The following is a 27,459-nucleotide window of genomic DNA, read 5'->3' on the forward strand; positions in this document are numbered from 1 at the left end:
AACTAGTCAGAAAAAGCAAAAACAATTTTAATAAAGAAAATGTCTTTCTAAAATCAAACACATTTAATACTTTTATAATACACTGAAGTTGTATCTTGTTCCTTAAAATATCTTTGCTCCAAATGATTCTGAGGCTCAATCATGATATACAATACATAAAATTAAATATATTAACACGACACAGCCACTTAGTAGTTTATAAAGTACATTATTTATGACTCCACAAGGCACACAGTTTATACAGGTTAATATGGGTTATATGAAGTGTTCTCAGTTTTCAGGTATTTAGCCCTGCTAGCCAGAGTGAACATTCTTTTAACAGCATACTTTGGTGTCCTTTTTTGAAGAATGGACATTGAAAAAGTTAAAAATGTGTTACTTTGTAGGCACTGATGTATGGAAAATACACTTTGTGTTTTTATGTATTGTAAGCTGGAAATGTCTTTTGAGTCACATATAGATTTATGCTTAACAAACACTGAACAGTCTGTGAAGAATGAAAACCTCATGACAAACAATTCTGATGAATACAATTCAAATATATGCTGCAATACTAATTTTCTTGTTAAATTAATTACTCTGAAATCCTTTGGTTGTCAGGTACCAAAATAGTTTTGAAGTTAGAGAATTGCTTTCCCACTTAATTCTTGTGGGTGGCCCAATTCCCCATGATATTCACAGCTGATAAGTATTTTTTTAATGCATTTTTATCTCAAGTGATAATCAGGAGCAAATTAAATCCGGTCTTACAGCAAAAAAAAAAAAAAAAAAAAAAGCAAACAACTCAGTGACTTCAGACTGTAGGTCTGCAAGACGGGTAGGCTTAACTCCACATCTCAAATGCTGCTCTTGCATGCTATCACCTCTGTAACAGACTGAAATATGTCTATCATTACATCAAGATTGCCCAGTCCAATGACCGTCTAATCTAATCAACACAGGATGGCCTGACCTAATGAGTTTCAGATGCAGTGCTTCTAAAGTCAGTCAATAGTAATAATTTAAAGAAACTTCATTCCAACAAATTGAATATAAAAGTCTTTGTATTATATGCAGAAGTTTACAAAAAGCACTTCAAGGATGTCTGGTCAAAACTATTGCCAGAAGATTCCAAAGCCCATACATTTTGTCCCAGTGTAATTATGACAGCTACAATAAAAGCATTAAAAAGCAAGACAAGCAAATCTTGGTCTTTCTTAAATGATTATAACCTCACTCCCTGGGGGAACAGGTAATGAAAAGATGTTACAGGTTGTGCTTGTTTTTAGACAGATGTCATTTGGGACCATATTCTACAGGAGTTTCAGATTTTTTCATTATCATCAGTGTTGATTTTCTTAAATGCGACTGGGCTTGCTTGTTTCAAAGACGTCTTAGAAACATCTGTGTGCATGGTAGACATGGCTATTGTCTCATAATCATCATCCCGAGACCGGAAATCACAAAAGTTAAAGAAGAACTGCAAGTCTCTCTGGAAATTTTTGTTCAGAAATCCATAAAATATGGGGTTGACACAAGTGGAAATCATTGCTGTAAGGTGGCACAGCAGGAATAACAGATTGTGGTTGCAGGTAGCAATGATCTGATGATTCCAATCAAACACAGTGTTAAAGATGGTAAGGGGTAGCCAGCAGACTGCAAATGCTACTACGATGGACAACAGCATGATGTTGATTCTTTTGGTTTCACTGGACCTGTATTTATTGTCTCTCATCTTGTCCATCATGTTGTTTCTCCTTTTTAAGCGTATATATATCTACAGAGAGGGGGGAAAGAAAAAAGTTCAAATAGAACCACGAATTTAATGTGGAATTCTGTGGAAAGAAGGTTAAAATGGAAGGTAGGGGGAAACGTTTTCTTACCTTAAAGTAGCAAATAAATATAAAACAGAGTGGGCCAAAATACTGCAGCATCAAGAGGAGAGTTGTATAAGATAACCTATGGGAGTCCGATGGAAACTTATCAAAGCACACGTATTTGTCCTTGAATGCGTCAAGTGTTACATTCTGGAACGGCTCATCTGTCAATACTTGATAGATGAGGAAAGGTAGAGAAGAAACCACAGCAAGGACCCAAATGACAGCAATACCTACATAAGCATGTCTGTTACTGGGTCTCCACCCTCGCGGGTTGATTATCAGCTGATGGCGCTCCACAGCAATGAGAACCAGAGAGAAAATGGACACGGTGATTGAAACACATTGCACAAAAGGATTCAACTTGCACATTGCCTCACCAAAAACCCAGTGGTCCATTAAGGTGTAGACAAATGTGAAAGGGAGACACATGATGGCAACAAGCAAGTCTGAGAAGGAAAGGTTCACAATCAGGATATTGGTAACATTTCTCATCTCCTTTTGTTTCAAGATGATTATAATTAAGGCCAGATTTCCGGAGACCCCAAGAATAATTACAGCTCCGTAAGCGAGAGCTAATGTAAATATCATGGCCAAGGGCAGATGACAATCATCGCTTTCAAAAGCCAAAAACTGGGAATTCTCTGAAAAATTACAGAAGATTGAATGATTTTCAACCTGGGAAAATAAGGTTGAATTCATTTTGATTGGTTTGGTTGTTATAGATTACGCTAGACAAATGGAAAATATGTTTCTTCAAAGCAGATCAAATGTTCAGCTTTTTCTTAATTCTCCATATTGGAATCCATTTCTCAAAATAATTCTGAATTCTTCATTCCCTTGAACTGAACAATCTGTAAAGAGAAAATGACCAATGGCATTACTAATTTTATTCAGAGAAGTCAGTATAAATTCTGACTCATAGTACTGTTTTAAGTGAAGACATTGAAATAAATAAACAAATGTAATCTGTATAAACATCTTTTTAAAACAGCAGAGACCGTGCAAACATTTTTAGAAAAACAATTCTAATATTTTTAATTGGACTTGCAATTACTACATTTTGATTCAGCAAAATGTAGTAGTCTGTAAATTAGTAAGGTGTATGTAAATCTTACCCCCAAAAGTTTTATAGAAACCAATGTTACAGATTCCTAAACATTATAAAAATATGATTATGGAAAAAAATAATGCACAGATTAACACATAAGCTATGAAATAAAGAAAAAACAATAATACAAATTTCCCTTATTCTTCCTACTATAAATGAACTAATTCATTAAGTTGTACTAAAAACTCAACCATATTGTGACCTGCTCTTTAAGGCAGACATTATTTAGCACAAGTATATGCAAAAGGGGATCATCAATACAGTGAAATATCAGAAACCTTTGTTATTCCAAAGGGCTAATATCCAAGATCTATAAAGAACTCCTCAAACTCAACACACACAAAACAGATAATCACGTCAAAAAATGGGCAGAAGACATGAACAGACACTTCTCCAAAGAAGAAATACAAATGGCTAACAGACACATGAAAAAATGTTCATCATAATTAGCCAACAGGGAGATTCAAATCAAAACCACATTGAGATACCACTTTACACCAGTTAGAATGGCCAAAATTAACAAGACAGTAAATAACATGTGTTGGAGAGGATGTGGAGAAAGGGGAACCCTCTTACACCATTGGTGGGAATGCAAGTTTCCACCCTTTGGAAAACAGTGTGGAGATCCCTTAAGAAATTAAAAATAGAGCTTCCCTATGACCCTGCAATTGCACCACTGGGTATTTACCCCAAAGATACAGATGTAGTGAAAAGAAGGGCCATCTGTACCCCAATGTTCATAGTAGCAATGGCCACAGTCGCCTAACTGCGGAGAGAACCAAGATGCCCTTCAACGGATGAAGAGATAAAGATTTGGTCTGGGGGCACCTGGGTGGCTCAGTGGGTTAAAGCCTCTGCCTTCGGCTCAGGTCATGATCCCAGGGTCCTGGGATCGAGCCCTGCATCAGGCTCTCTGCCTCACAGGGAGACACCTTCCCTTCCTCTCTCTCTCTGCCTATGTGTGATCTCTGTCTGTCAAATAAATAAATTTTTAAAAAATCTTAAAAAAAAAAAAGATATGGTCCATATATACAATGGAGTAGTCCATCAGAAAGGATGAATACCCAACTTCTGTATCAACATGGACGAGACTGGAGGGGATTATGCTTGAAATAAGTCAAGGAGAGAGAGTCCATTATCATATAATTTCATTTACTTGTGGAGCATAAGGAATAACACAGAAGACATTGGGAGATGGAGCAGAGACATGAGTTGGGGGAAATTGGAGGGGGAGACAAACCATGAGAGACTGTGGATTCTGAGAAACAAACTTTGGGTTTTGGAGAGGAGGGGAGTGGGAGGTTGGGTGAGCCCGGTGGTGGGTATTAAGAAGGGCACGTATTGCATGGAGCACTGGGTGTGGTGCATAAACAATGAATGCTGGAACACTGAAAAGAAGTAAAATAAATTGGAAAACAAAACAAAAAAACCCTTTGTCATATGAAGGACTGTGGAAGGGACAGAAGATGTTTAATCCAGAAAAGACCAGGAACAGTATAGACGTCTTCTCATATTTGAATGGGTAGCATGTACCCTGGGGAACTGGGCTTAAAATATCATACCTAACTATACAAGTAAGAAATAGGACCAGGGAAAGTATAACACAGTGTGTATTAAAAATAAAACAAAACAGGGGCGCCTGGGTGGCTCAGTGGGTTAAGCTGCTGCCTTCAGCTCAGGTCATGATCAGGGTCCTGGGATCGAGCCCCTTATTGGGCTCCTTGCTCAGCGGGGAGCCTGCTTCTCTCTCTGCCTCTGCCTGCCTCTCTGCCCGCTTGTGATCTCTGTCTCTCTCTCTCTCTGTCAAATAAATAAATAAAACCTTTAAAAAAATAAAAATAAAAATAAAACAAATTTCACATCATTATGAGGAACAAAAGTTTAATGAAAGAAAATCAACTGCCTGCAAAACTCTGGGATGCTCCATACACAAGAGTTTGCAGCTACTGTATGAACGACTTTTGGGGAGCTCTTACATTGTATGGGAGATTTAAATGACTGTAACTGAAATTCCTTCTAACTTTAAGGTTCTAGGATTTTTTTTTTTAAAGATTTTATTTATTTATTTGACAGAGAGAGATTACAAGCAGGCAGAGAGGCAGGCAGAGAGAGAAAGGAGGAAGCAGACTCCCCGCTGAGCAGAGAGCCCGATGCGGGACTCGATCCCAGGACCTTGAGATCATGACCTGAGCCGAAGGCAGCGGCTCAACCCACTGAGCCACCCAGGCGCCCGAGGTTCTAGGATTTTAATACATCAGCAGTTTTCAAAGGATTTCTAAGGTTTTATACATGTAAATATCCTCCCTCCCCACTAGACTGTATACTGATACAAGGCAGGGACCTACATGTTTGGGGTAATTTTGATCTTTCACAGCATTTTGTGACACAAAGACTCTTTTCTAACCAACAAGAGAAATTACAGACAGTGGTTTTAGAGATGAAAAGCTCCTTTTAAAAAAATCTGATTTCCTCTAGTTTGCTAAATAAATATATGCGATTCAGGGTTTTTTATGTTAATTAACAGGCCATTGTGCCTGTGTTAAGAAAGGGAATTGCATTTATTTCTTTTTTTATGTGAGAATAAAGAAAATCATGCAGATTTACTTCCAGTTCAAAGGAGATAAGAAATTTAGTGAACATTTGCCTTTTAAGAGGCACATCTAATGAAATTTTCCTTGAGTGTTTTCGCTTTCTAGAATATGAGGTGTTTTTTATTATAAAATCACAACTTGACTTTAGAAAACTGAAGAATAAAAATAAAGTTTTCTGGGCACCTGGGTGGCTCAATGGGTTAAAGCTTCTGCCTTCGGCTTGGGTCATGATCCCAGCGTCCTGGGATGGAGCCCCCCATAGGGCTCTCTGCTCAGCAGGGAGCCTGCTTCCTCCTCTCTCTCTCTCTGCCTGCCTCTCTGCCTACTTGTGATCTCGGTCTGTCAAATAAATAAATAAAATCTTAAAAAAAATACATTTAAAAAAATAAAGGTTTCTAACATTTAGTGATAATGGAAGAATTAAGACTAGGAATGATTTCAACTTTTTGTTTGTTTTTCCTTTCTTTTCTTTTCTTTTCTTTTTCTTTCTTTCTTTTTTTTTTTTTTGTAATTATGTTATGTTAGTTACCATACAGTGTAAATGTTTTTAGAAGTATGGCTCCCCCTTCCTCTGTGCAACAACCAATACATAATGGCTCCTGAACTCATGCAGCCATCACCCTTTATCTCTCAAGAATGCCAAAGGCATGGGGTACGTGGTTGGCTCAGTCGTTAAGCATCTGCCTTCAGCTCAGGTCATGACCCCAGGGTTCAGGGATTGAATCCCATATAGGCTCCCAGCTCGCAGAGAGTCTGCTTTTCCCTCTTCTACTCCCCCTGTTTGTGATCTCTCTTTCTGTGTCAAATAAATTAATAAAATCTTTTAAAAAATGCTAAAGGCAGAGAGAATAATCTTCTTCTTAGTGTCTGAGAATGAACCCTGAAGAAGTAAGTAATAATCTAACATTTCTTTACAAATTCCTCACTGAAGAATTCAAGAAAATTTTCCCATCATACCTCATATTCCTGTTGCTGCCAAGTTATTCAACATGACTTATTAGTTAATTGTGATTTTCTCTTCATTATTTAAAGTAAAACTAGCTTGATTGGAAAGTGCATCCTCTTTATCCCACAACTTCTCATGGCTCCCTGTCACTACACACACCAGAGAAATAAGTATCCTGGAAAAAGACATTATGAGTACATTCCTCAGCCTAACACTTGAAGACCTCTACATTTTGCTTCTCTTTGCCTTTCACTTCCTGCCGCAAGAGCCCCATGGTGAATGCTCTGTTCCAAGTGGGTCAGTGTCTTCATAGTACACCAAGTGCCCCCTAGCCTGTTTTAGCTTCTGCATTCATCTCTGTCTCTGCCATTGCTCTTGCTGGGTACTCTGTCTCATCACCAATTCAAATGCTACCCATCTTTCAAAGCACCATTTAGTGCTCCTGCATCCTTAACTGGCTCCTCCCACTTACGCTATAATCTTTTTAAGGCACGTAGTGTATATACCTCATAGCACCTTCCAAATACTAGATTTAGAACAAAAATCTGTTGACTGACATTGTAGGCTCATGGCTGGAATAGTATGTTCTTGTGTGAATTAATCCTAACATCAATAACTGAATTCTGTCATAGTCCTTTTACATGGCTGATGGATACTAATTACAATACTCACTATATTAGGTCAGGTATATAAGGGGAAATGTTCCATTTCCATGTTTGTTTGTTTTTTTTAAAGATTTTATTTATTTATTTGACAGAGAGAAATCACAAGTAGACGGAGAGGTAGGCAGAGAGAGAGAGAGAGAGGGAAGCAGGCTCCCTGCTGAGCAGAGAGCCCGATGCGGGACTTGATCCCAGGACCCTGAGATCATGACCTGAGCTGAAGGCAGCGGCTTAACCCACTGAGCCACCCAGGCGCCCCTCCATTTCCATGTTTATAAAAAAGGAATTGTTTCTGAAAGAAAATTCATTTATCCAGTAAATATTTATTGAACACTTAGTTTGTGTCAGGCATGGTTTTAGTGGAGACAACAGTGACCTTGTCTTTTGAGTTTCTAGTCTTGTGGGCAAAGAAAGCCAAGAAAAAATAAATTGGTACAAGGGAAAGTATGGCAGATGGTAAGTATTACACAGAAAAGCAACGAAGGGGAACTGGGGTTGTTGGAAGTTACACTTTGTTACTGGGTGGTAAGGAAGGCCTCTGCTTGTCTGAAAAGATGGCATATGAACTAAGACTTGAAAGTGGTAAGTGAGGAAGCCATGTATGGGATATGTCAGGGACTGCATCCCATGTGAAAAGAACAAACATAAAATCCTTAAGGCTGGAGTGTTCCTGGTACGCTAAAAAGCAATGAGAAGTGCCATAAATAAGGGAGAGACTAGTAGAAAGTTAATTAGAAAGGGTAAACTGAAGAGGAACAGATTACATTAAGGACTTATTCCACGGGACAGTTTGACTTTTTCTTGGGAAAGATGAGGAATCACTGGAGAGTCTTTGGTAAAGGCGTGAAGTTATATGGCTTGTTTTAAATGTTACTCTATTTGCTGTTTTCAACAGACTTAAGATAGGAAAGAGAAGAAGGAGAGAGATTCATTAAGAGGCTAATACAAAAATCCAGATTAGAGATAACGGAGGCACGGACTAAAGTGTTTACCGTGGAAAGGAAGAAAAATAGAAATTTTAAATCCACTGACTTATTTTGACAAAATCCAACACATAATACATTGTGTGGGCTACAAAGGCAGTTTCTTATGGTCTTAGGTGAATACTGAAATTCAACTCTGACACCTTTGAAATTATATTTTTTTTAATGAAATTATATTTGATGGACATGCTCTGGTAAGGAACAGTAGTCTTTCTACTAAGTAGACGTTAAGTTAGCTATACAGAAAATGTAAACTAATTTTTTTTAAAGTATTTGCAAAGCTTCCTTTTCTAAGTGCATATATGATAGTCATTCTAGTTTGGTAAAACAGTTCTTCATTGGATAAAATGTGTACTTTCAGCCTACCTTAGTATAACTTCAAGAAAGAATAGTTGTCAGAAAATAATACTGAAAGGAATTTATATACATTATCTTTGAAAAGGAAAAGAATTTGATAGTTACCATCCCGATATTTAAAATAAGATACACAACTACAGACACTGCAAAAATTAAAGCCTGCTAAATCTCAATATAGCTGTTATGAGCAATTAGAGACAATAGAGATACTACATGCATCAATAGTTGGAAACGTGGTCCCCTTTCAAAGGGAAATTTCCTTCTCTTTTCCAACGAGAATGCTGGCCTTTCACTGCTTGCCTTTCTCAGTGCTGTCACTACCTGAAAATACAACTTGCTGGTCATAGTCTACAGCAGATACATTTTTTCATACCTCAGAACTGTCTGTTCACCTTACTTGTTTTGGAAAAGAAATGCCAGGCTTGTTACACACAGCCTCCTAAAGTTACTGCTAATTTGTCTGTGTGATTACGTAATCCTGTTTCTTCCTCCCCTGGTTCAACGACAGCTGCCTTAAAATGATAAGGGAAGACTCAGAATGCGGTAGTCACCCCCCGAAAAGCACTCACGCTTTAGACATAGGTGGGCAGCTGGGCTGGATAGCTTTCTGCTCTCTTCTTCACCAGAGAAGCATTCTAGAGTCTTGGGACTGCCAGATACTGCTTCTATGTTTCTGTGCAGGTAGAGACAGGCAGGCTCTGAACGCCCCCCGCCTGCGTGTCACCTAGTGAGTTAGGCTTTTGCACAGGATCCAGGTGGGCATGACAAATCTGAGCACTCTGGGGTTGGGGGGGGGGGGGGAGAAAAAGTGAAAATAAATGTCAAAACACACTCCCTCTCTGCCTTCCCCTAGGTTTTTCTGTGCTCCAGCAGTTGGCAGAGAAAGAAACGGCGTGGTTCAATCAAAATTCCATGCCCACCTTTTTCATATTGTGTAACTAGGTAAATTGCCCCAAATTTTCCTCATCCTTAACCTTCCCGCCCTCCCCACCCCCCACGCCTTCACGAACACCCGTTTGCCACCCATGTATCAAGGAACATCTCCACCTATGATGATGAGACTGGCAAACAAAGGCATCCAAACCAATAAAAAATTTTTAAAAAGGGGCAGAGTCCAAATACCGTTCTCTGTGACTAACATCAGTTCTTAAAACATTCGCCGCTGCAGTCTACCTGGAGACCAGCGGAGCACTCTTAAACCACCTGTACCTCCCGTCCATACCCGATCTCCTCATCTTGCCAGGTTCCGTCATCGCTGTTCTAAAAGCAGCTGAAGAGTTCAGTGATTGAAAGAATACGGCTCAGGGTGTACTACCAGGGCGCACAGACTGGACGGGTCAGCACCGAGGGAGAGGGGCTCCTTTCCTGGCCAGATGCGCGGAACCCACAAGTGTCCGGGGGGGGGGGGGCGGGGGGACCGTGCCTGCGCTCAGGTCCGAGGCCCCCCAGGCAAGCCTGCGCCTTCGCCAGCTCCCTGCGGAACACGTGCGGCGCGAGGGGGACCAAGGGGGACCGCCGGCCAACCCCCCGCCCCCATTCCCCAGACCATCCCAGCGACCCGATCCTCGACTGGGCAGCCGGCTCCAGAAAAACGCCAAAGATAAGAGAGGTCAGGGGAAGACGGTCTTAGGAGAACCCCAAGTGGGGAGAACTTGTACCCCGGTGCAGAAGCCTTGGGGGAGCAAGGTGTGCGGATGCCGCCAACTCCCGGTTCCTAACGTCGGCCCGCATCCGCGGGCATTAGTCCCGGCGCGGTCCGATCCTCTGCTACACCTTGCGACCTGCCTGCACCGAGAGCCCAAGGGAAAGGCCGGCCGCGCCCCACCTCAGTTTCCCAGAGTCAATTTCGGGCACTCGTACTTTTTTTTTTTTTTTTTTTTTTTTTTCCCCTCTCTCATCCTTCACGCCATCAATGAGAGATTTCTCCAAAAGTCCCTTAAAACGTGTAAACTTGAAACTTACCCTCCGTTGGATTCGTCTTTTCCGCCCGTTTATGAAAGCGGGAAGAACGGTAACGGAAGGGCACAGAGAGGGGAGAAAAGATCCGCTGGTATTTCTCCTGCTCAAATCCTAAAGATTGATGAAGATAGGAAGAGACGCCCCCTTAAAGCCGAACTCCACCTCATCCCCGGATCACGTGACGGCGCCCCGCGAGTAGCGCCCGATGCTCCCCCCCGCAGCCACCCCGGCTTGGACGTCCACCTCTGGGGCGCGTTGCCTAGGAATTCTGGAAAGAAGAGCAATTAAACCTATCCGCACGTTGTTCGACACAGACGCACGGAGCAGAGCAAAGTAAGCCCTCGTCCGCGCACTCCTCGACTCCCGGGAAGGCGAGACGGCGATCGGAGGCTCTTCCGAAGTCGGAGCCGCGGTGTGTCCCTTTGTTTGCGGGTCAGTGCCATCTTGTGGCCGAAGTTGTAACCGGCCGAAAAGCGGGAGCGGCCGCCGAACTCAAGAATGAAAGGCATTGGTATTTGGGAGAAAAGGAAGCGTGGAAGTCACCGCAACAATGCTACTAATAGGTTTCTCCCTTTCTTTGGTGACGTTTGTATATTTCGCACACCAGTGCCGAGAAGATTTTTCCCCGTTTTAAAAGCGAACAAAGAGACGACCTTTCTTTTAAAATAATAATAATAATAATAATAATAATAATAATAATAATAAAGTAGCAAATCTCGGAGGAGACAGCCTGACCCTGCAGTCCTTTCTTTCCTCTGAGAAAATGCCGTCAGGTTTGTTCCCAGTGCCTAGCTGCATTCTTTAGGGGAGCACGATGAACGGAACATTTCCCTACTGGTCAAAAAGAGTCAATGCCATTGCCTCGGAGCTTAGTCTACTGCTGTACTGAACGTTATGAAGGAAAGAATGGCATGTACACAGGAGGACCTTGACAGTAGCAAACCCATCATGGTGCCGGGGGATTCTGGATAATTACTGATACACTGATCTTAGATGTTTTGCATAGTTGTGTTCCACTTTGAAAAACCAAAGTTGTGTATTTCGCAAACACATGCACACAATAATTGTTTACTGGTGAGGATGAATACAACTTCTTCCAAATCAAGCTGCCAGAAAATAAAAAGTGTTCCTAATAAAGATAAACAACACTGCCTAGGATACGCACAACAACTATGATTGCATTCTGTCTTCAAACTAAGACAAAACAAAATTTCAAGAAAAATGGAATGACCTGAACTTTACACTGTTAAAAAATGTTTTCTTTCTCTGGCTATTAGGCAAAATAAACACTATTTAAAGTTCAGTATAAGTCATAGCTGGTTTATTTATATAGTGATGTAAACATTTCTGGTTTTTTTTCCTCAGGAAATCTTTCTAAATTATTTGTCATTAGAAATATTTTTATATACTTGAAAAGGGAAAGAATTAAAATATCATGCTCATGTAATAAACTACAATAATAGATGTGAGCATACATTTTACAAAATCCTACTACTGGCTAAACAGTAAAATGGCATATATATTTTCTTTTTAAGTTCTTTTCTTTCTTCTTCTTTTTTTTTTTTAACCAAGGACAAAAATATAAAGCCTAACTTAGGAACCTCAGTTTTTTTAAAGAGCAATACTCTTTAGATTTCTTGTTGCCTTCTGTCTACTCCATTCCCTCAAGTCACATTCTGAGAAGCAAGTTTGCTCCAAGGTTCTGATTATCAAATTGACTGTTCTCAGTCTACTGCAAGAATTACAAATTAAGTTATCTAATCTTCTTTGAGGAATACATTTTTATGTAGCATTTTTACTATGTCAGCAAATATTTTGGAGTTGAATATGTAATCTGGACTCATTAGACACTTTCTTTTCTGTATTTTCCAAGAATGTTAATAAAGGCATGTCTATAATAATGTTTAAACTACTGTGGCTCATGTAGTTTACCATTTTATTAACTGAATTGTTACAAATTGTCACCCATAAGGCAAATTTATAAAGCTGCACCCTTGAAATATTAAATATCAAATACCAATCTTTGAAAGATCATTGGTCTCAAAGACTTTTCTATGTCAAATTTTGTGGTACAAAAAAAAAAGTTTCAAAATGTTCAACAACAGCAACACATTGTATAATTCTCAAGAAATACCATTTATTAAGAACTGTCCCACGGTGTAAAACATAAATAAAATTTTTTAAATTGTAAAATAAAAAAAATTCAGCATATATAATAACCAAATACACCATAAGATCCTCTTATAATGTAATCTTATGGAAGGTTTGACATAAAGTAATCTGAGTTCCTCAGAAGACATGTGTTAAAGAGTAATCTGAATTCCTCAAAAGATATACTAAAGAGAATATATGTGTGAAATAAAGATAAGTTCTTTTTCTACTGTTTAATGAACAGCCAGTTGCATACTTTCTTATCTGGTATTCAAGCTAGATAAAACCTCATCTTTGTTAGGGAGAGAGAACTTTTTCCATTTCATATATTTCTTTCTGAAATTTCATTGCCATCTGGCCTATAAGCCATGACTAGGAGAATTAAACTAATGACCTGTTCTCATGTGCTCTTGGGCAAGTTTTTTTTTTTTTCTATCATTTAAACAGAAGGCTCTGCTCATTAAATCTCTATAGACCTTAGTTTTATCATCTAAAACATGGTCTGGCCCTTTAAATAGAATGATTCAATGACTGCATAGATAAAAGTATATCACTATATCTGCTGATAGAATTTATCCATTGTACCTTCTTTTTTTGGTCTCCTGATAAATTTCTGCTGCAATGGTTAAAGATTCTAAAATGCTATTAGGCTCAATACAGGAAAGTTATCATAAATTATGACTCAGAAAAATCTTGATAGACATTTACACTACATATGAAAACTATAAAGTGGATGCCACTGAAGGAAAAAATTCCATTGGGGTAAAACTTAATATGAACCATGAATCAGTTCATATTCTATGCATTAATTAGGTTCCAGTTTTTCCTTCTTTCTGTAATTACCTATTGCATTTATTTGAATCAGTGATGTCACAGAATATAGATGCAACATTATTTTATGGACCACTGAAGAAGAAAGAAAATGCTTCCAGTAAAGCAATGACACATAACCAATTGTAAATGAATCTCAAAGTTAGAGTACTAAAATATTTTTTTAAATTCCTCATCTTAGAACCAATGAAATACAGGAGGTAAAGAGTTTTGACTAAATTGCTTAATATAATCAAATGCTCAATACAATCACTTAATTCAATTGTCTTTTAAGAATTAACTTGCAGAAAGAAGTAACAATTTAGTTAAAATGTTAGTATACACGTAGGTAGGCAAGCAATTCAATTACCTTCTTTGTGTAGAGAAACTAAGTAGTATTTATGGATTTGTTCTTGATTTGAAATGAGAATGCACTGCAAGAAAGTTCTCATTTCATTACATAGACTACAAATTCAGAGCATTTGTTTTAAAACTGTCAGAATAAGACTCTAGAGGACTAGGGTCTTCAAATTATTTAGTAAATATCCAAACATTCTCCTGCAGATCCCACCTTGTCTGACACCCTTTAGACAGTCAACAAAAGTGTAATGCTATTTTACAAAAGTGTCACATTGTGTATTTATTACATGGTATAATGAACAGAGTTTTGTGAATGATACTACTATTGCTTTTGGTGATAATTATTACTATTCCCTTCACATCTCCATACTCAAAGGTGTGGAGTGGAACAGCTGGTGAGAAGGGCCGGTGTGAATGCCCCCTCCAGACCTGCCATCATCTATGACAAATACCTCTGACAGCTCATCTGGCTCCACTTCCACCTCACACCACCCCCACCCCAAAATCTCATCCTTAGTATTAGACCCTTTCACAACACAACACAACACAACACAACACAACACAACACAACACAACCATACAAGCAGCCAATATCAGTAGACCAGACTTGGCTCTGTAATGTAAATCTATGTCACATCCCTGAGATAGTGCAATTTTTCCCAAAGGAAAAAATAAAAAAAGACTCCTATGTCCACATAAACATTACAAACTGGACAAAGGTGGTATGAAATGTTCCTAGGTGTCACTTTGCTTAGGTAAGTTTCCCTTCTTCATTCCTTTGTTTAAAGTCTAGACATTGCTTTTCTTTCCCCAGATAAACAGAAATCTAGAAAGAGGATAAATATCCAAAGATGGCTGGGGTATAATCGGACTCTTCAGCACCCAGGAAATTGCTTGACTACTACCCTCTAGTAGCATAGCATAAAGATAGAAATCACTGAACTGCACAGATTATTCAAAACTGTAGCTGAGAGACACCTGAGTGGTTCAACCCATTGTCTACCTTTGGCTCAGGCCAGGATCCCAGGGTCCTGGGAAGGACTTCTGCGTCAGGTTCCCTGTTTGGTGGGGAGTCTGCTTCTCCCTCTCCTTCTGCTACTCCCCCTACTTGCGTTCTCTCCCTCTGACAAATAAATAAACAAAGTCTTAAAACAAAACAAAACAAAACAAAACAACCTTAGGGGAGCCTTAAATATTACCCAGAAATTCTTGGGCTTGAGTGACTTCCGATTTCTCTCCTTTTAGAAGATTCTTCGAATTGTCCCCCTTCTCTCCCAGCCTCCTATCTCATACCCTCAGTTTCAACAGACTCCTCCTTCCTTCTGAGTTAAGTAAAAGCCATAGAGCACTTACTCCCTCACTTCTCCATCCCTCGTTTCAGCAGTGACTGCTCCGTCCCAGCTGTTTCAACCCCCAGGCTTTGAGTCAGCCTAGCCCAGAGTTTTCTCAGCTGACACCCCAAACACCATGTGACAGAGACAAGCCACCACCACTGTGCTCTCCCACTCAATCCATGAACATAAAATTCATGAGTGAGTTGTTGTTTTATTCCACTAAATTTGGGAGGTTTGTTACAAAATAATATAACACCAGTTTATTTAACAATTCCGTTTTCTTGGTGAAACACTAAAATGAAAATAAAAATAAAATTCCTCTTTCTTGCATTGTATCTTCCTCACCCATGTCATAGTTTCTGTAGCTGCCTTCTCTTTCCTGGTAACTTCTCCAAAAACAAACATTTACTATCCCCGTCTTTGCTCCTCAAATATGGCCCACCTGAAAACCCCCCTACTATGACACCAATGATCAAAGTCAGTGGAAACGATTCAGACATTATTATATTTATTCTTTATGTTGTGTTTGACTCTCTTGACCATCCTCTGCTCTTGGAATTTTCTTTTCCTTTGACTTCATAAACTCCACACTTCAGGCTTTCCTTGTTCCTTATTAGATGTTCCTTAGTTTTCTCTCCTAGGTTCTGCTGTCTCCCTCTATTTCTTAGGTGTTTCCCTCCTTAGGATCCTGCTATATAAACAGGCCTGAAATAGCACCGGTGTATTTGCCTAAAATGGCCCCCATATTGTTTTCTTCTTCGCATAGCAGGCTTGGATTAATAGCCCAAAGCCAGACAGCACCAAACTTAAATTCCCACACATCTAATTGCTTTAAATGTAAGCTAAACAAATACGCTTTAACCAGTTAGAACACGTCTACTTTTCATACCCTGAGAAACTGCACCCATCATCTGTTAACCAGAGATAAGACAAATCCTGTTGCCATAAAAGACAGCAAATTGTTGCCGAGCTTTGGTGCTCTCTGAACCAAGTCTCCCCACTTTGCTACTGAGTGATATCACTTAGGCAAGTGAACTCACTCTCTATTTTCCCCTTCTCCCCCAGAACCCCCTGTTCTATCTCCCTTCTGGATGGTAGCCCCAGGCTGTTGTCTTTGGAAGATCTCTTGTCTGGAGAAACTTCCCCTGTCATGCAACCCTGTCCAAGACCACCCCCTAAAAGCTTGTGTGTTACTGCCTATCTTTTCCCTGATTGACCTGAAATCCCCAAATTTATGACAGACCTCATTCTTAATCTTCTCTCTCTCTTTTTTTTTAACCTTAATGCATAATCATACCCTCTGTCACCAATTACCTGTCTGTAGGCTCACAATTCTACACATCTCCATCTAAAGGACAGATACCTTTCAGGTTTCCTTGGCAAATGTGCTTTCCAGTGGACAGGAATCTCAGTCTTATCATCATCTCCATCCTTCAAACCAGAATCTAAGAACTGTGCCACATTTCTCTCTCACACTCTCGAATTCAACTGCTCACACATTCCCATATTGATTTTTCTCTTAAACATCTCTCCAATGTGTTCCTTCACACCATCAAGCTCTACTTATTTCTTTGCGAAAGGGTCTTTCTGCCTCAGTGGTTTTCACAATGGTCCAGTTACATCCCTCCTCAGTTTAAACAGTCTAATTGCTCTCCAGACCTTTCAAGTGCAATGTCCTTTTAACCAATATTTTCAGTATCACCCTCCACCACTTCCCACACACTCAGTCACATCACACTATTTGCACTTCTCTGACTGTTAACTTCCTCTCACCTTCACGCTATTTCTCCACCTTTTACTTGTCCATCCCTGCCATCTGGGGATTTAACTCTCACCAGTTCCTCAAACTTCAATTCAAAAGCTTCTCGACTACAAAGTCCTATTTTATTTCTCTCCATATCCCCAAATACCCCGTAGGCTGAATGTGCCTTATTCATATGCCTGCAGTACTCTAAGTTTATTTCTAACATAGAATTTAGTACATCAGATGTAATGAATTGTTTATTTGCACAGACCCACGCTGTGATCTCTGGAAGGCAGTGACTACTCTTTTCACCTCTCTAAACTTACAGCCTAAAATTCTGTCTGGTAAATCACAAGATAGTAAAAAAGTTCTGTTGAAGGATGGAAGAACAAAGAATAATGTAGGATAACATAAATTATGAACATCACAAATCAAGCCCATTTGTTCATCTGAAACATCTAAAACTACCTTGGGCGTTTTATTTATGATGAATTACTGCTCTTTTATACACACACATTATATATTATATAGTGTATATATATAATGTAAATGTAAATTCTACATATATTTTATACATATATATGCTTATTATATACTTCTCTTGACGATTCTTCTCATTTTAAAAATTTCCTTTATGTGTTAATTCTGCTTTTCTTATTAAGTATAAACTTGAAAAATGAATTCTACTGCCTTTAAAAATGCGGGAGTACCTGGGTGGCTCAGTTGGTTAAGTGATTGCCTTCACCTCAGGTCATGGGTTCTGGGATCAAGCCCTGCATCTGGCTCTCTGCTCAGGGGGAAATCTGCTTCTCCCTCTCCCTCTCCCTCTGTGATCTCTCTCGCTTTCATTCTCTCTCAAATAAATAAATAAAAATCTTTAAAAAATGCACATATTGTCCAGCAGAAAAGTGTCTTATGAGTTTTTCTACCTGCTGAATAATATACTTTTAAAAGCGGAATTACCCATTAACAGGATAAGAGTAAGAATATGGTAACAGATACCTTGTGGAAGAGCATATCATTTAACAACATCAACTTTTTATTCTGGGCTTATAATTTGAACTGTTCTCTAAACATTCTTTTTAAAGACTATTCAAAACAAACCAACATACCCAAAACAAATAAACTAGTTCTCTTTCATTTCCACTTAAATATAGTGAGGCTATATTTAGACTTATAAGTAGATTTAAAATACTAACCATGAAAACTTAGCTAAGAAATGAAAATTTATTTTTTAAAAAGCATATTGGGGGATACTTTTCAACATCATCATTTTTTGTTTGGATTTACAACAGGGAAGAATATATGGTCTATATATGGATTTATTTGATAGAAATATTATGCCTCTGAAGGAATCTATGTTCTCTTCTTTTATATGTTTTGTGCTGAATTTTTAAAATAATATAATAAGATAAAGAATCATTTGTTGATATGTAAGACATCCACAATTTTTAAAAAGAAGAGTCAAATATCATTATGTTATTAATATAGCTGCAGGGAAGAGAATGTGCCAGTAATAATGGAAAGCTATCAACAGTATTCCTTTTGTTTTTTTGAATATGGACAGCAACCATTTCTATGATCATGAAATTTTTCTAAAGATCCAAAAAGTTTCTGTTTCTACACATATATCTATAATGCATGCTTGTTAATGGCATAAAGTCATATGTAGTCGGAGCTTAAAGGACTTTATATATCTACAAGTTAGAACATTTTATTTTACAAAGGAAGTGAAAATTACAAAGGTCAAAGTGTTTTGTCTAAATTAATTTGTCCATTAAATTGGAGTAAAACCTGGATGAAATCCAGGTGTTCTGACAGGTGTCCATTACACAAATACATCTGTGGTATGTGATTGTGTGTATATACATACATATACACACACATGCATATATATAAGTGTGTATGTATTTTTTAACATGGAAAATTTATTTTTTAAAAAAGAACTGTACATTCTGTCTGAAGATCAGTCACTGCTTTATATTTAATGATTTAATTGTTAGGGAATCAAAAGGAAAGATATAGTATTGCTTAAGTAGCAAAATGCTTATCAAAATGCTTATCATTATGTTTATCCTGCCCTCTTAGGACCTCAAAATTATCATTGAATTTTCTGGGAAAATGTCTCTATGCACCCAAAACATTAGGTTAACTTTTTTTTCAATTGCCTTTGTTCCTTAAAAAACTGCACGTATTTCACAATTATGTTAGTTCCTTGTTTTGAGTCCTAAATATTGATCATATGACAAACTGTTACAATTCCAAAGAAATCAAAGCAGTGATGCACATCATAAAAATATTTTTATAACATGTGGAAATGGCCCTTTGCATGTCTTTTAAGAATTAAGGATTAAACTTACCATGATAGAAACAGTGGATAAGAAATGTTTACTCTTAATAACTAAAGTTTTCACAGAAAAAAAATGCATCAAATAAAATAATACTATTTTTCAACTTTTTTTAATCACCACTATTCTGATAACTAATATACAAAGATCACATGTTGTCTGAGATTATGTCAGTGCACTTTAGTAACTGTTTTTTGCAAATGGTAGCTGTTATTAAAATGCAGCAATAATTTTGACAAAAACCATAGACAGGTTCCTCAGAGAAATGTTACCCCAGGCATCGTTTGGAGAGTGTTTTATTATTCAATAATTTGTTGTAAGAGCCCCAAGAGGTTTTAACTTTCACCTTTATAGAAATGCTTTCTTTCATAACTGATGAAGAACAATGAAAACTGGAAAATAGCCAGTTTAATTTTGTAGCACACATAAAATCCAGCTTAATTTCCCAAATGTGCATTTTATAAGTAGTGAGTAGGAAAAAATACATAGAGCAGAAGTGGACATTACTATTTGTGTTCCCAGAGGTAGTACTCTACCTGCTTGAATTTACTCCATAAAATACGAAAATTACTTATTATCTTCTACAAAGAGTGATGATGATTAGTCTTGAATCCCTCCTGGGAAATTTGAAGATAAAAGCACACAGATCTTCATATCTTCTGATGTAGCATATTGTTGGAATTTTCAAGTTGACCAAATCTTCAAAAGAAGGATTTTTTAAAATAATTTGTTTACTCTACATATATTGAATGTGTATTTAAAGAAAGCTTTTTGAGGCTTGCATGTTTGTATGTGCAGTGGAAGAAAAAGGTGGGTTAACTGCAATCTTTATCTCAATGACATGTTGGCCTTTTATTTTTAATACTCATTAATAATAACAACAGCTACTTAAATTTAAGGGTTGAGATCATTAAAAGAAATAACAAATTTGTGGAAAAGAAAAAAAATCCATCTTGTATTTTTAACATACACAAAAGCTTGTAGCATAGGTTAGTATTTTGGAAGATAGTCACAAAGGGATTTATTTGGAAGTTGTTTTAACAACAAAGCATATTTGAAGTAAGTATGTATTATGACCGTGCAAGGGATGGAAGAATAGAAATTTTTGTGACAATGTGTATTTGATTGACCGTATTGATGTTGGAGTTAAGAAAGTCTAAGAGCCAAACTTTGTTTTCTTACCAGTCATCCCTTCTTCACATATAATCCCTTAGCTCACCAACTACAGGATCCAGTGGGCCTGTTCAGACTGCCTATGTTGTCCAGCTTTTGGGGGATAATGTACTAGTATTCCAGAAACAAGACAGAAAATAATGAAATAGGTACTGGATTTACTTGAGGTATTTAAGAGCTCTTGGATGACTCTCTTGCCAATACAATGACGTCTATATAGATTCCTCAAGTACTGAATATTAAAATACAGGAGAGAAGAGGCACAAGAATTTTTGTCCACTTCTGGGGAAACAGGTAGGGTTTGCTGCCCCCAGAAACTAGATTTACAAGTTGCATTGCTACCAAGGGATACAGTCCTCCCCAGTTTAGAGTACCAGTCCCATGGGATTACACTCATCACCAAACCCTTGATCCTATGATTGTCACATGGTCATTTTTCAGTTTTGTTATATACAAGAAATACAATCTTTCATCTGCAAGGCCATGTTCAAGAACATATGGACCTCTTTCCAATCTCTCCAGTGTCTCTCCGCATTCCCTGCTTCCTACACACACACACACACACACACACACACACACACACACACACACACACAGATACACTGAGAATACAAAGAAGCCTAAAATACCTGCCAACGAATGACTAACAAAAATAAGGCAAACCTGCAATAAAGATTTGGAAACAATGGGGATGGAAATCTTGTTGAGGAGAAACAGAGGACCAAATTTTGTAGTGTGTTTTGGTTGCTGTTTTAAAAACAACAACAAACAACAACAACAAAAACCTATGACCACTCTTTTTACCTCTCCCCCACCCCAATCCAGCTCTGTCCATCTTCTTTATGTTACCCAACAGTCCTGAGAAACGTGGATTCCGTTTCAGCCTTACTCCCCAGTTCCACGCCGCTTGCCCACGCCCACAACTACCTCTCCTTAGGAATGGGAATAAACCCTTTTTCCTATTCTGACCCCGTTGTGTCTCCTGCCCCTTCAGATCAGCCTCCCTGCCTAGACTTCTCCCCTCTTCATTCCAAAAAGGTGCAAAAAGAGCAGCATTCTGTTTTGGTTTTGGTTTTTATTTTTTTCGAACAAAGAGAAAACCTGGGCCTTGAAGCTTTTTCTCATGGAGCGGAAGCTCTTAGAGGTACCCCAGCGCTGATTTCCACATCAGCTCAAGACTCCTCCGAGTTCACTTCACCAGGCTGGGGACAGAACCGGCAAAAATCTTCCTGCTCGGCAAGTTAACTTGGCCTCGGCCGAGAACCAGAGGCCAGAGTGACGGGGTGTCATCTCGAGGGCCTGCAGCTTCTCCCTGGGGCCCCAGACAGCAAGATAGGGGCTGGGATGCCCCGAACCCGGGCTTGGGGAGAGGCTGTCGCGGAGCAGGCGCCCTAGAGCAGGGTCTCCGGGGTCCCGGGAACAGTCACGTGTTCCCGAGGCGCCTCTAAAACCCCCGCTGCTCCCCGCTCCTTCCTCCCTACCCCCACCACATCCCCACCGCCACCTCCAGGTGCTCCCCCTGCAGTCGCCGCCGCCCGGGCGCAGAAGCGACCGCGTTCCCGGGAGCGGAGGCACCAGCACCGGCCCGGGCGCCCCGAGGTACCGGGTTCAGCCTCTCCCCACCGCTCCCTTCGGCGCGGGGGTGGGCCTGCAGGGAGGGGCCGAGGCCGTTCCTGGCTCGGGCAGGAGTCGGTGCGGGGCCGGGGAGTCGCACCCGTCCCGGGTCCCGGGTGTAGTCTGGGCTCCCCAGAGGGCTAGTGGGGAAGCCAAAGGCAAAGCGAATGGAAAAGTGGGGGTTTGGGGTGGAGGAACAGGCAATTGTTAGGCGTCAAGGGAAAGGGGGAAGGGACCAAGCGGAATTCTTTGGTTCGGGGCAACTACTCACCCGGGGTGGGGCAGGCGCTGGCCGAATCCAGGAGGAGTGTCTGGAATCCGCTCTGGGGCTGGATCGGGAGCTAGCGGGAGGGGGTTCTGCAGGGACCTAGCGCTTCCCTTGGGGGCGAGCCGCGAGTGCAGCCCGGCGGAATCCGAGGCAGGGGGACCGCAGCCCACAGGGTGTTCAGCTGGTGCACAGCCGTAGCCGAGCTCTGGCGCGGTCCTGGGGCGCAGTCCACCGGGCGCCCCTCGGTCAGTCCACCTGCCGCGCAGTCCCGCAGCTGGCCGCAGACCTGGAGGCAGCTGCGCGCCTGGATTTGCGTTCCTGTTTGCAAGGTGGCCTCATAGGACAAATGCGAGCAATACCATACATGTACACACCTTGAATTCCAGAAACAAGGAATTTTTTATCCCCAAGTTCACAGACCTTCAGTTTATCTTTTAAAGGAACTTAACCATCGTGTTGAATCAAAGTCGAAAGACTTTGCCAGAGACCTTGGAATAGCCTGAGGCTCTCAGCAGAATTTTGAGCCGGAATGCAATTTTACATTTCAGATTTCTCAAGGGAAAAGAAACTCTGCTGTTAGAATTAGGAAAGCGTGGTGCGAGCCTGCGTGTTTGTCAGCTGAGCAAAGCTGTATTTATCTTTCCAACTCAAATTTTGCCAGATTCTAGCTTTAAAAATAAAATCATGGGAATATCTGAGAATATGGAATCTCGCCATTGTTCCAGGATCATAGCAAAATAGGCAATAGCTGATATTTTATCATTGCTAGAAGGGGGGAAAAAACATATATTTTATTCTTTTGTGTGTGAATGTCATCCTTTGTGAAAAGATGTGCCTTATCAGAAGACAGGGAATTATCCTAACAAAGGAACCTTATTTAAATCTAGTAGCTGTCTTTCAGTATCCTTTGAGTTCCCCGCAGTTCCTCCTATTCTCTTTAAGAACTATCTACTTAACATACCTAAAGTCTATTCGGAAGATTTCATTCATCTTGGTGTCAGCTATAGATCAATTTTTATATGAAAATTATGATATCAGAAAAGTGCACAAGTCTACAAAGACATTGCTTTCTAAAAGTCACCACATTTTGACAAAGAACTTTTCACTTTTTACTCTGAGAATTAAGTTTGATGTTGCAGCCTGGGAATTCTGATGGGAGCTAAAACTAGATACAAAAGAAAATGTCTAAGCAAACACAACAAAGGTTTCACACAGTCAATATTGAATTACTTCGAAAATAATATTTTATTTCTAAAACTTTCTGGTTACATTTCATAATTTTTCTAGCACTCTGAGATTTTAAAAGCGCACATATTGCATTACTCTTATTATGTATAAAGTATCTATGTTTTTATAAAATTGTACAGTGTTCATTATAACACTTGCTGAAAAGTAGATAATTATTAAACAGATCTACATTTCCACTATAGGTTTGCTTATGGTTCTTTTCAGAGAAGTGAAGGAGTAAATTTAAGAAAAGAAATCCTTTGTGTGTGTGTGGTTTTTTTTTTCTTTCATTTTCTCTACCATTGATTTTCAATTTAAAAAAAAAAGACAAATCTTATTAGACAAATAATTTCTACTGTTTGAATTATCCCCTGGCTATTGTCAGGGAGGAAGAAATTTTTCTTTGTCCAAAGTTCTTCTAGTTGGACTAAGAACTAAATTTCCATGAGACAGATTAACAGAAGAAAATCAAATTTAGTTTCCTGCCTACAAGGAACCTGCACAGGCATGGAAATTCCAAAGACAGGCAAAATGAGGTATATATGTCATCCTGAACTAAGGAGAGGGGAAAGGGAGAAAAGCCATTGGCAGGAAGGTGAGAGGAGATGTTTGGAAAATGAAGGTTGCCCTGTTGTGCACATATGTTTCTTAGGCAAAAAGGAATCTCTATAAATAGCTCTTTTCTGGGTGCAGGTCCTCTATCTAAATTTTTTTAGGCAGTTGGTGGGGAGGTCAGAGTTTCTACCTGAGTCTTTTGGGTCTTGATTATTTTCAGCTCAAAATAATCTACCTGCCATTGTGTGGCCCATGTTGGGTATCCTGCCTTTGGCCTCCATACTACAAGATGGCAAGTTAAAGAAACAGCTTAGCATTCCCTTCCTTCCCCCTGGCCCCATTTGCAGTATCTCCAGTTGTAAGAAGTCACTGGAGCAAAGATTCACAAAATGCTCATTTAGGGTAGAGCATGTTATTAGGTGTGTGTGTGTGGTTGTGTGGAGGTGGGATGGATTGGCCTGGGGCTACAGGGAAAGCAGCACAAGGTTGACTGCAATCACACCAAAATAAAATGAATAAAAGAATGCTAGATGAGTGAATGAGCATGAGGAGAGGGAAAAACATAAGAAAAAACTCATTATGGGGTATGATATTAGTATTATTTCTACATTTAACTTCAAGATCTAAATTTTCCTTAGATGATATGAATTTATTCAATCTTTCTAAAGCTGAAAGTTATTTTCAATTTTTAAATTAAAAAATAAACAGGTAAATTTTCTTTTTAAAAACACTAGCTGGTCAGTGGCTATCCTAACTGTGATAATCTGGCACATCTCAAAGGACTAAGAATTGATCAGGGAATGACTTTGCCATTGAGTATTGTGCACACATAGTCAATAGTACAGCTTGATAAACACTTAGTAAGTGCCTGTACTATAGACTAACTCCTGGGATAGTGTTTCTACATTTGAGAAGCTACACTTGAGAAGCTTCATTGGAATAAACATAAATTAGATAATATTTAGGGTACTAGACATTTGTTTGAATTTTTTATTTTTTCATAAATATTTATTTAGCACCTACAATGGTGGAGTTACTGGGTCATGTATTGTGGTAGATACCACAATGAGTAAAAGGCAGTTTTCTGCTTTTCCATTGCTTATTAATAGATAATGTAGGCTGCTATGTTTTTTAATTGCATTGCAAAGCAAATTGTCACATATAGCACCAGAGAGCTGTAAACAGATCAATGTGGGCGTTCCAAAGAGGAGACCCACAGCCAATTGAGTAGATCAAGGAATACTTCAGGACAGGTGACTTTTAAGTTTGACCTTGCTTGAAGTTGGAAACAAATGAATGTTTAAGGTAAGAGTATACGACCACACCATAGTAATGAGCTATTGTAAATTGGATATCTTGAAGTTTTTATATACATTTGCCTTTTCCTTCCCTTTCATTATATCTACGTAAATCTAAAAAACATGATCTGCTATTTAAATATAAGGTAACACACCATAGAAATGACGATAGACTTAGATTTACTGTAATTGTTATTGGCTGATATTTGCCCTGCACTTGGAACCAATTAAAGACCTCAGGAAACTTTGTTTAGGAGATTAATAAAGTATGGGAACAGATTTTAAAATTTCATTTCCCTCTCAGTGGATTAATGTATAGTAGTCAAGTAATTTTTTAAAAGTTGATAACTAATGTCTTTTTATTCCAAGCAGAGCTATAATATGGATTTAGAACTCCAGGAGTTTTATAACAAGACCCCTGCCACCGAGAACAATACTGCTGCCACTCGGAATTCTGATTTCCCCGTCTGGGATGACTATAAAAGCAGTGTGGATGACTTGCAGTATTTTCTGATTGGACTTTATACGTTTGTAAGTCTTCTTGGTTTTATGGGCAATCTTCTTATTTTAATGGCTCTCATGAGAAAGCGTAATCAGAAGACGACGGTCAACTTCCTCATAGGAAACTTGGCCTTCTCTGATATTTTGGTTGTGCTGTTTTGCTCCCCTTTCACACTGACCTCTGTCCTGCTGGATCAGTGGATGTTTGGCAAAGTCATGTGTCATATTATGCCTTTTCTACAATGCGTGTCCGTTCTGGTCTCAACTTTAATTCTGATATCAATTGCCATTGTCAGGTATCACATGATAAAACACCCTATATCTAATAATTTAACAGCAAATCATGGCTACTTCCTGATTGCTACCGTCTGGACACTAGGTTTTGCAATTTGTTCTCCCCTTCCAGTGTTTCACAGTCTGGTGGAACTTCAGGAAACGTTTGGTTCAGCATTGCTGAGCAGCAGATATTTATGTGTTGAGTCGTGGCCATCTGATTCATACAGAATTGCTTTTACTATCTCTTTATTGCTAGTGCAGTATATTCTTCCCTTGGTCTGTCTCACTGTAAGTCACACCAGTGTCTGCAGGAGTATAAGCTGTGGGTTGTCCAACAAAGAAAACAAACTAGAAGAAAATGAGATGATCAACCTAGCTCTTCATCCATTCAAAAAGAGTGGGCCTCAGGTGAAAATTGCCAGCAGCCATAAATGGAGCTATTCATTAATCAGAAAACACAGAAGAAGATACAGCAAGAAGACAGCCTGTGTGTTACCTGCTCCAGCAAGACCTCCTCAAGAGAACCACTCAAGAATGCTTCCAGAAAACTTTGGTTCTGTAAAAAGTCAGCCCTCTTCATCCAGTAAATTCATACCAAGGGTCCCCACCTGCTTTGAGATGAAACCTGAAGAAAACTCAGATGTTCATGAAATGAGAGTAAACCGTTCTATCATGAGAATCAAAAAGAGATCTCGAAGTGTTTTCTATAGACTGACCATACTGATACTAGTGTTTGCCGTTAGCTGGATGCCCCTACACCTTTTCCATGTGGTAACTGATTTTAATGATAACCTTATTTCAAACAGGCATTTCAAGTTGGTGTATTGCATTTGTCATTTGTTAGGCATGATGTCCTGTTGCCTTAATCCTATTCTGTATGGCTTTCTTAATAATGGGATCAAAGCTGATTTGATTTCCCTGATACAGTGTCTTCATTTGTCATAATTCTGAATGTTTACCAAGGAAAGAATAAATGTTGAGACCGTCTAAAACATATTCACAATAACTCTGTATGTAAATTAAATAAATTTTAGTAACATGAAGTTGAATTTATGTAACAGAGTTCTGGAGTTGAATGTCAGTTCATAATATGTGGAAAATAACTTTAATGTGTTATATATAATATGATGAATTCATTTAGTTGTATAAAGTTGGTGTCAATGCAATCTATAATTTCACTGTAAGAAGTAATTGTATTAACGTTCATTTCATCTTGTCTTGTAAACAAATAAATTGTAACTTTTGTTTAAAATAAAAGTTGTATCTAACCAACTCTGTATTTTTGGTTCAAAATTATAATAAAAATATTTTTCCTGAGACTCATTTAATTTTTGA

General features: G+C 39.0%; 2 protein-coding genes across 7 annotated transcripts; one reads left to right on the forward strand and one right to left on the reverse strand.

Annotated features, from left to right (window-relative positions):
* On the reverse strand, positions 1-22,547 carry NPY1R (neuropeptide Y receptor Y1). Of its 5 annotated transcripts, none has more exons than XM_082727713.1 (5): positions 10,766-11,107; positions 10,469-10,576; positions 9,076-9,285; positions 1,863-2,710; positions 1-1,756 (listed from the first exon to the last, which is right to left on the reverse strand). In XM_082727713.1, the coding sequence occupies exons 4-5, from the start codon at positions 2,556-2,558 to the stop codon at positions 1,304-1,306; spliced, it is 1,149 nt and encodes a 382-aa protein (XP_082583839.1). In that variant the 5' UTR covers positions 2,559-2,710; positions 9,076-9,285; positions 10,469-10,576; positions 10,766-11,107; the 3' UTR covers positions 1-1,303. The 5 variants fall into 5 exon arrangements, with proteins under 5 accessions (XP_082583839.1, XP_082583838.1, XP_082583841.1 ...); XM_082727712.1 differs by having other exon boundaries at positions 10,709-11,107; XM_082727715.1 differs by lacking the exons at positions 10,469-10,576; positions 10,766-11,107 and adding an exon at positions 22,271-22,547.
* NPY5R (neuropeptide Y receptor Y5) lies at positions 21,328-27,459 on the forward strand. 2 transcript variants are annotated; one of them, XM_082727709.1, is made up of 2 exons: positions 21,328-21,621; positions 25,720-27,459. In XM_082727709.1, exon 2 carries the CDS (start codon positions 25,729-25,731, stop codon positions 27,067-27,069), a length of 1,341 nt encoding a protein of 446 aa, XP_082583835.1. In that variant the 5' UTR covers positions 21,328-21,621; positions 25,720-25,728; the 3' UTR covers positions 27,070-27,459. The 2 variants fall into 2 exon arrangements, with proteins under 2 accessions (XP_082583835.1, XP_082583836.1); XM_082727710.1 differs by lacking the exon at positions 21,328-21,621 and adding an exon at positions 21,804-21,984.

This window comes from Mustela nivalis, assembly GCF_964662115.1.
Source record: "Mustela nivalis genome assembly, chromosome: 4".
Classification (NCBI taxonomy): Eukaryota; Metazoa; Chordata; class Mammalia; order Carnivora; family Mustelidae; genus Mustela; species Mustela nivalis.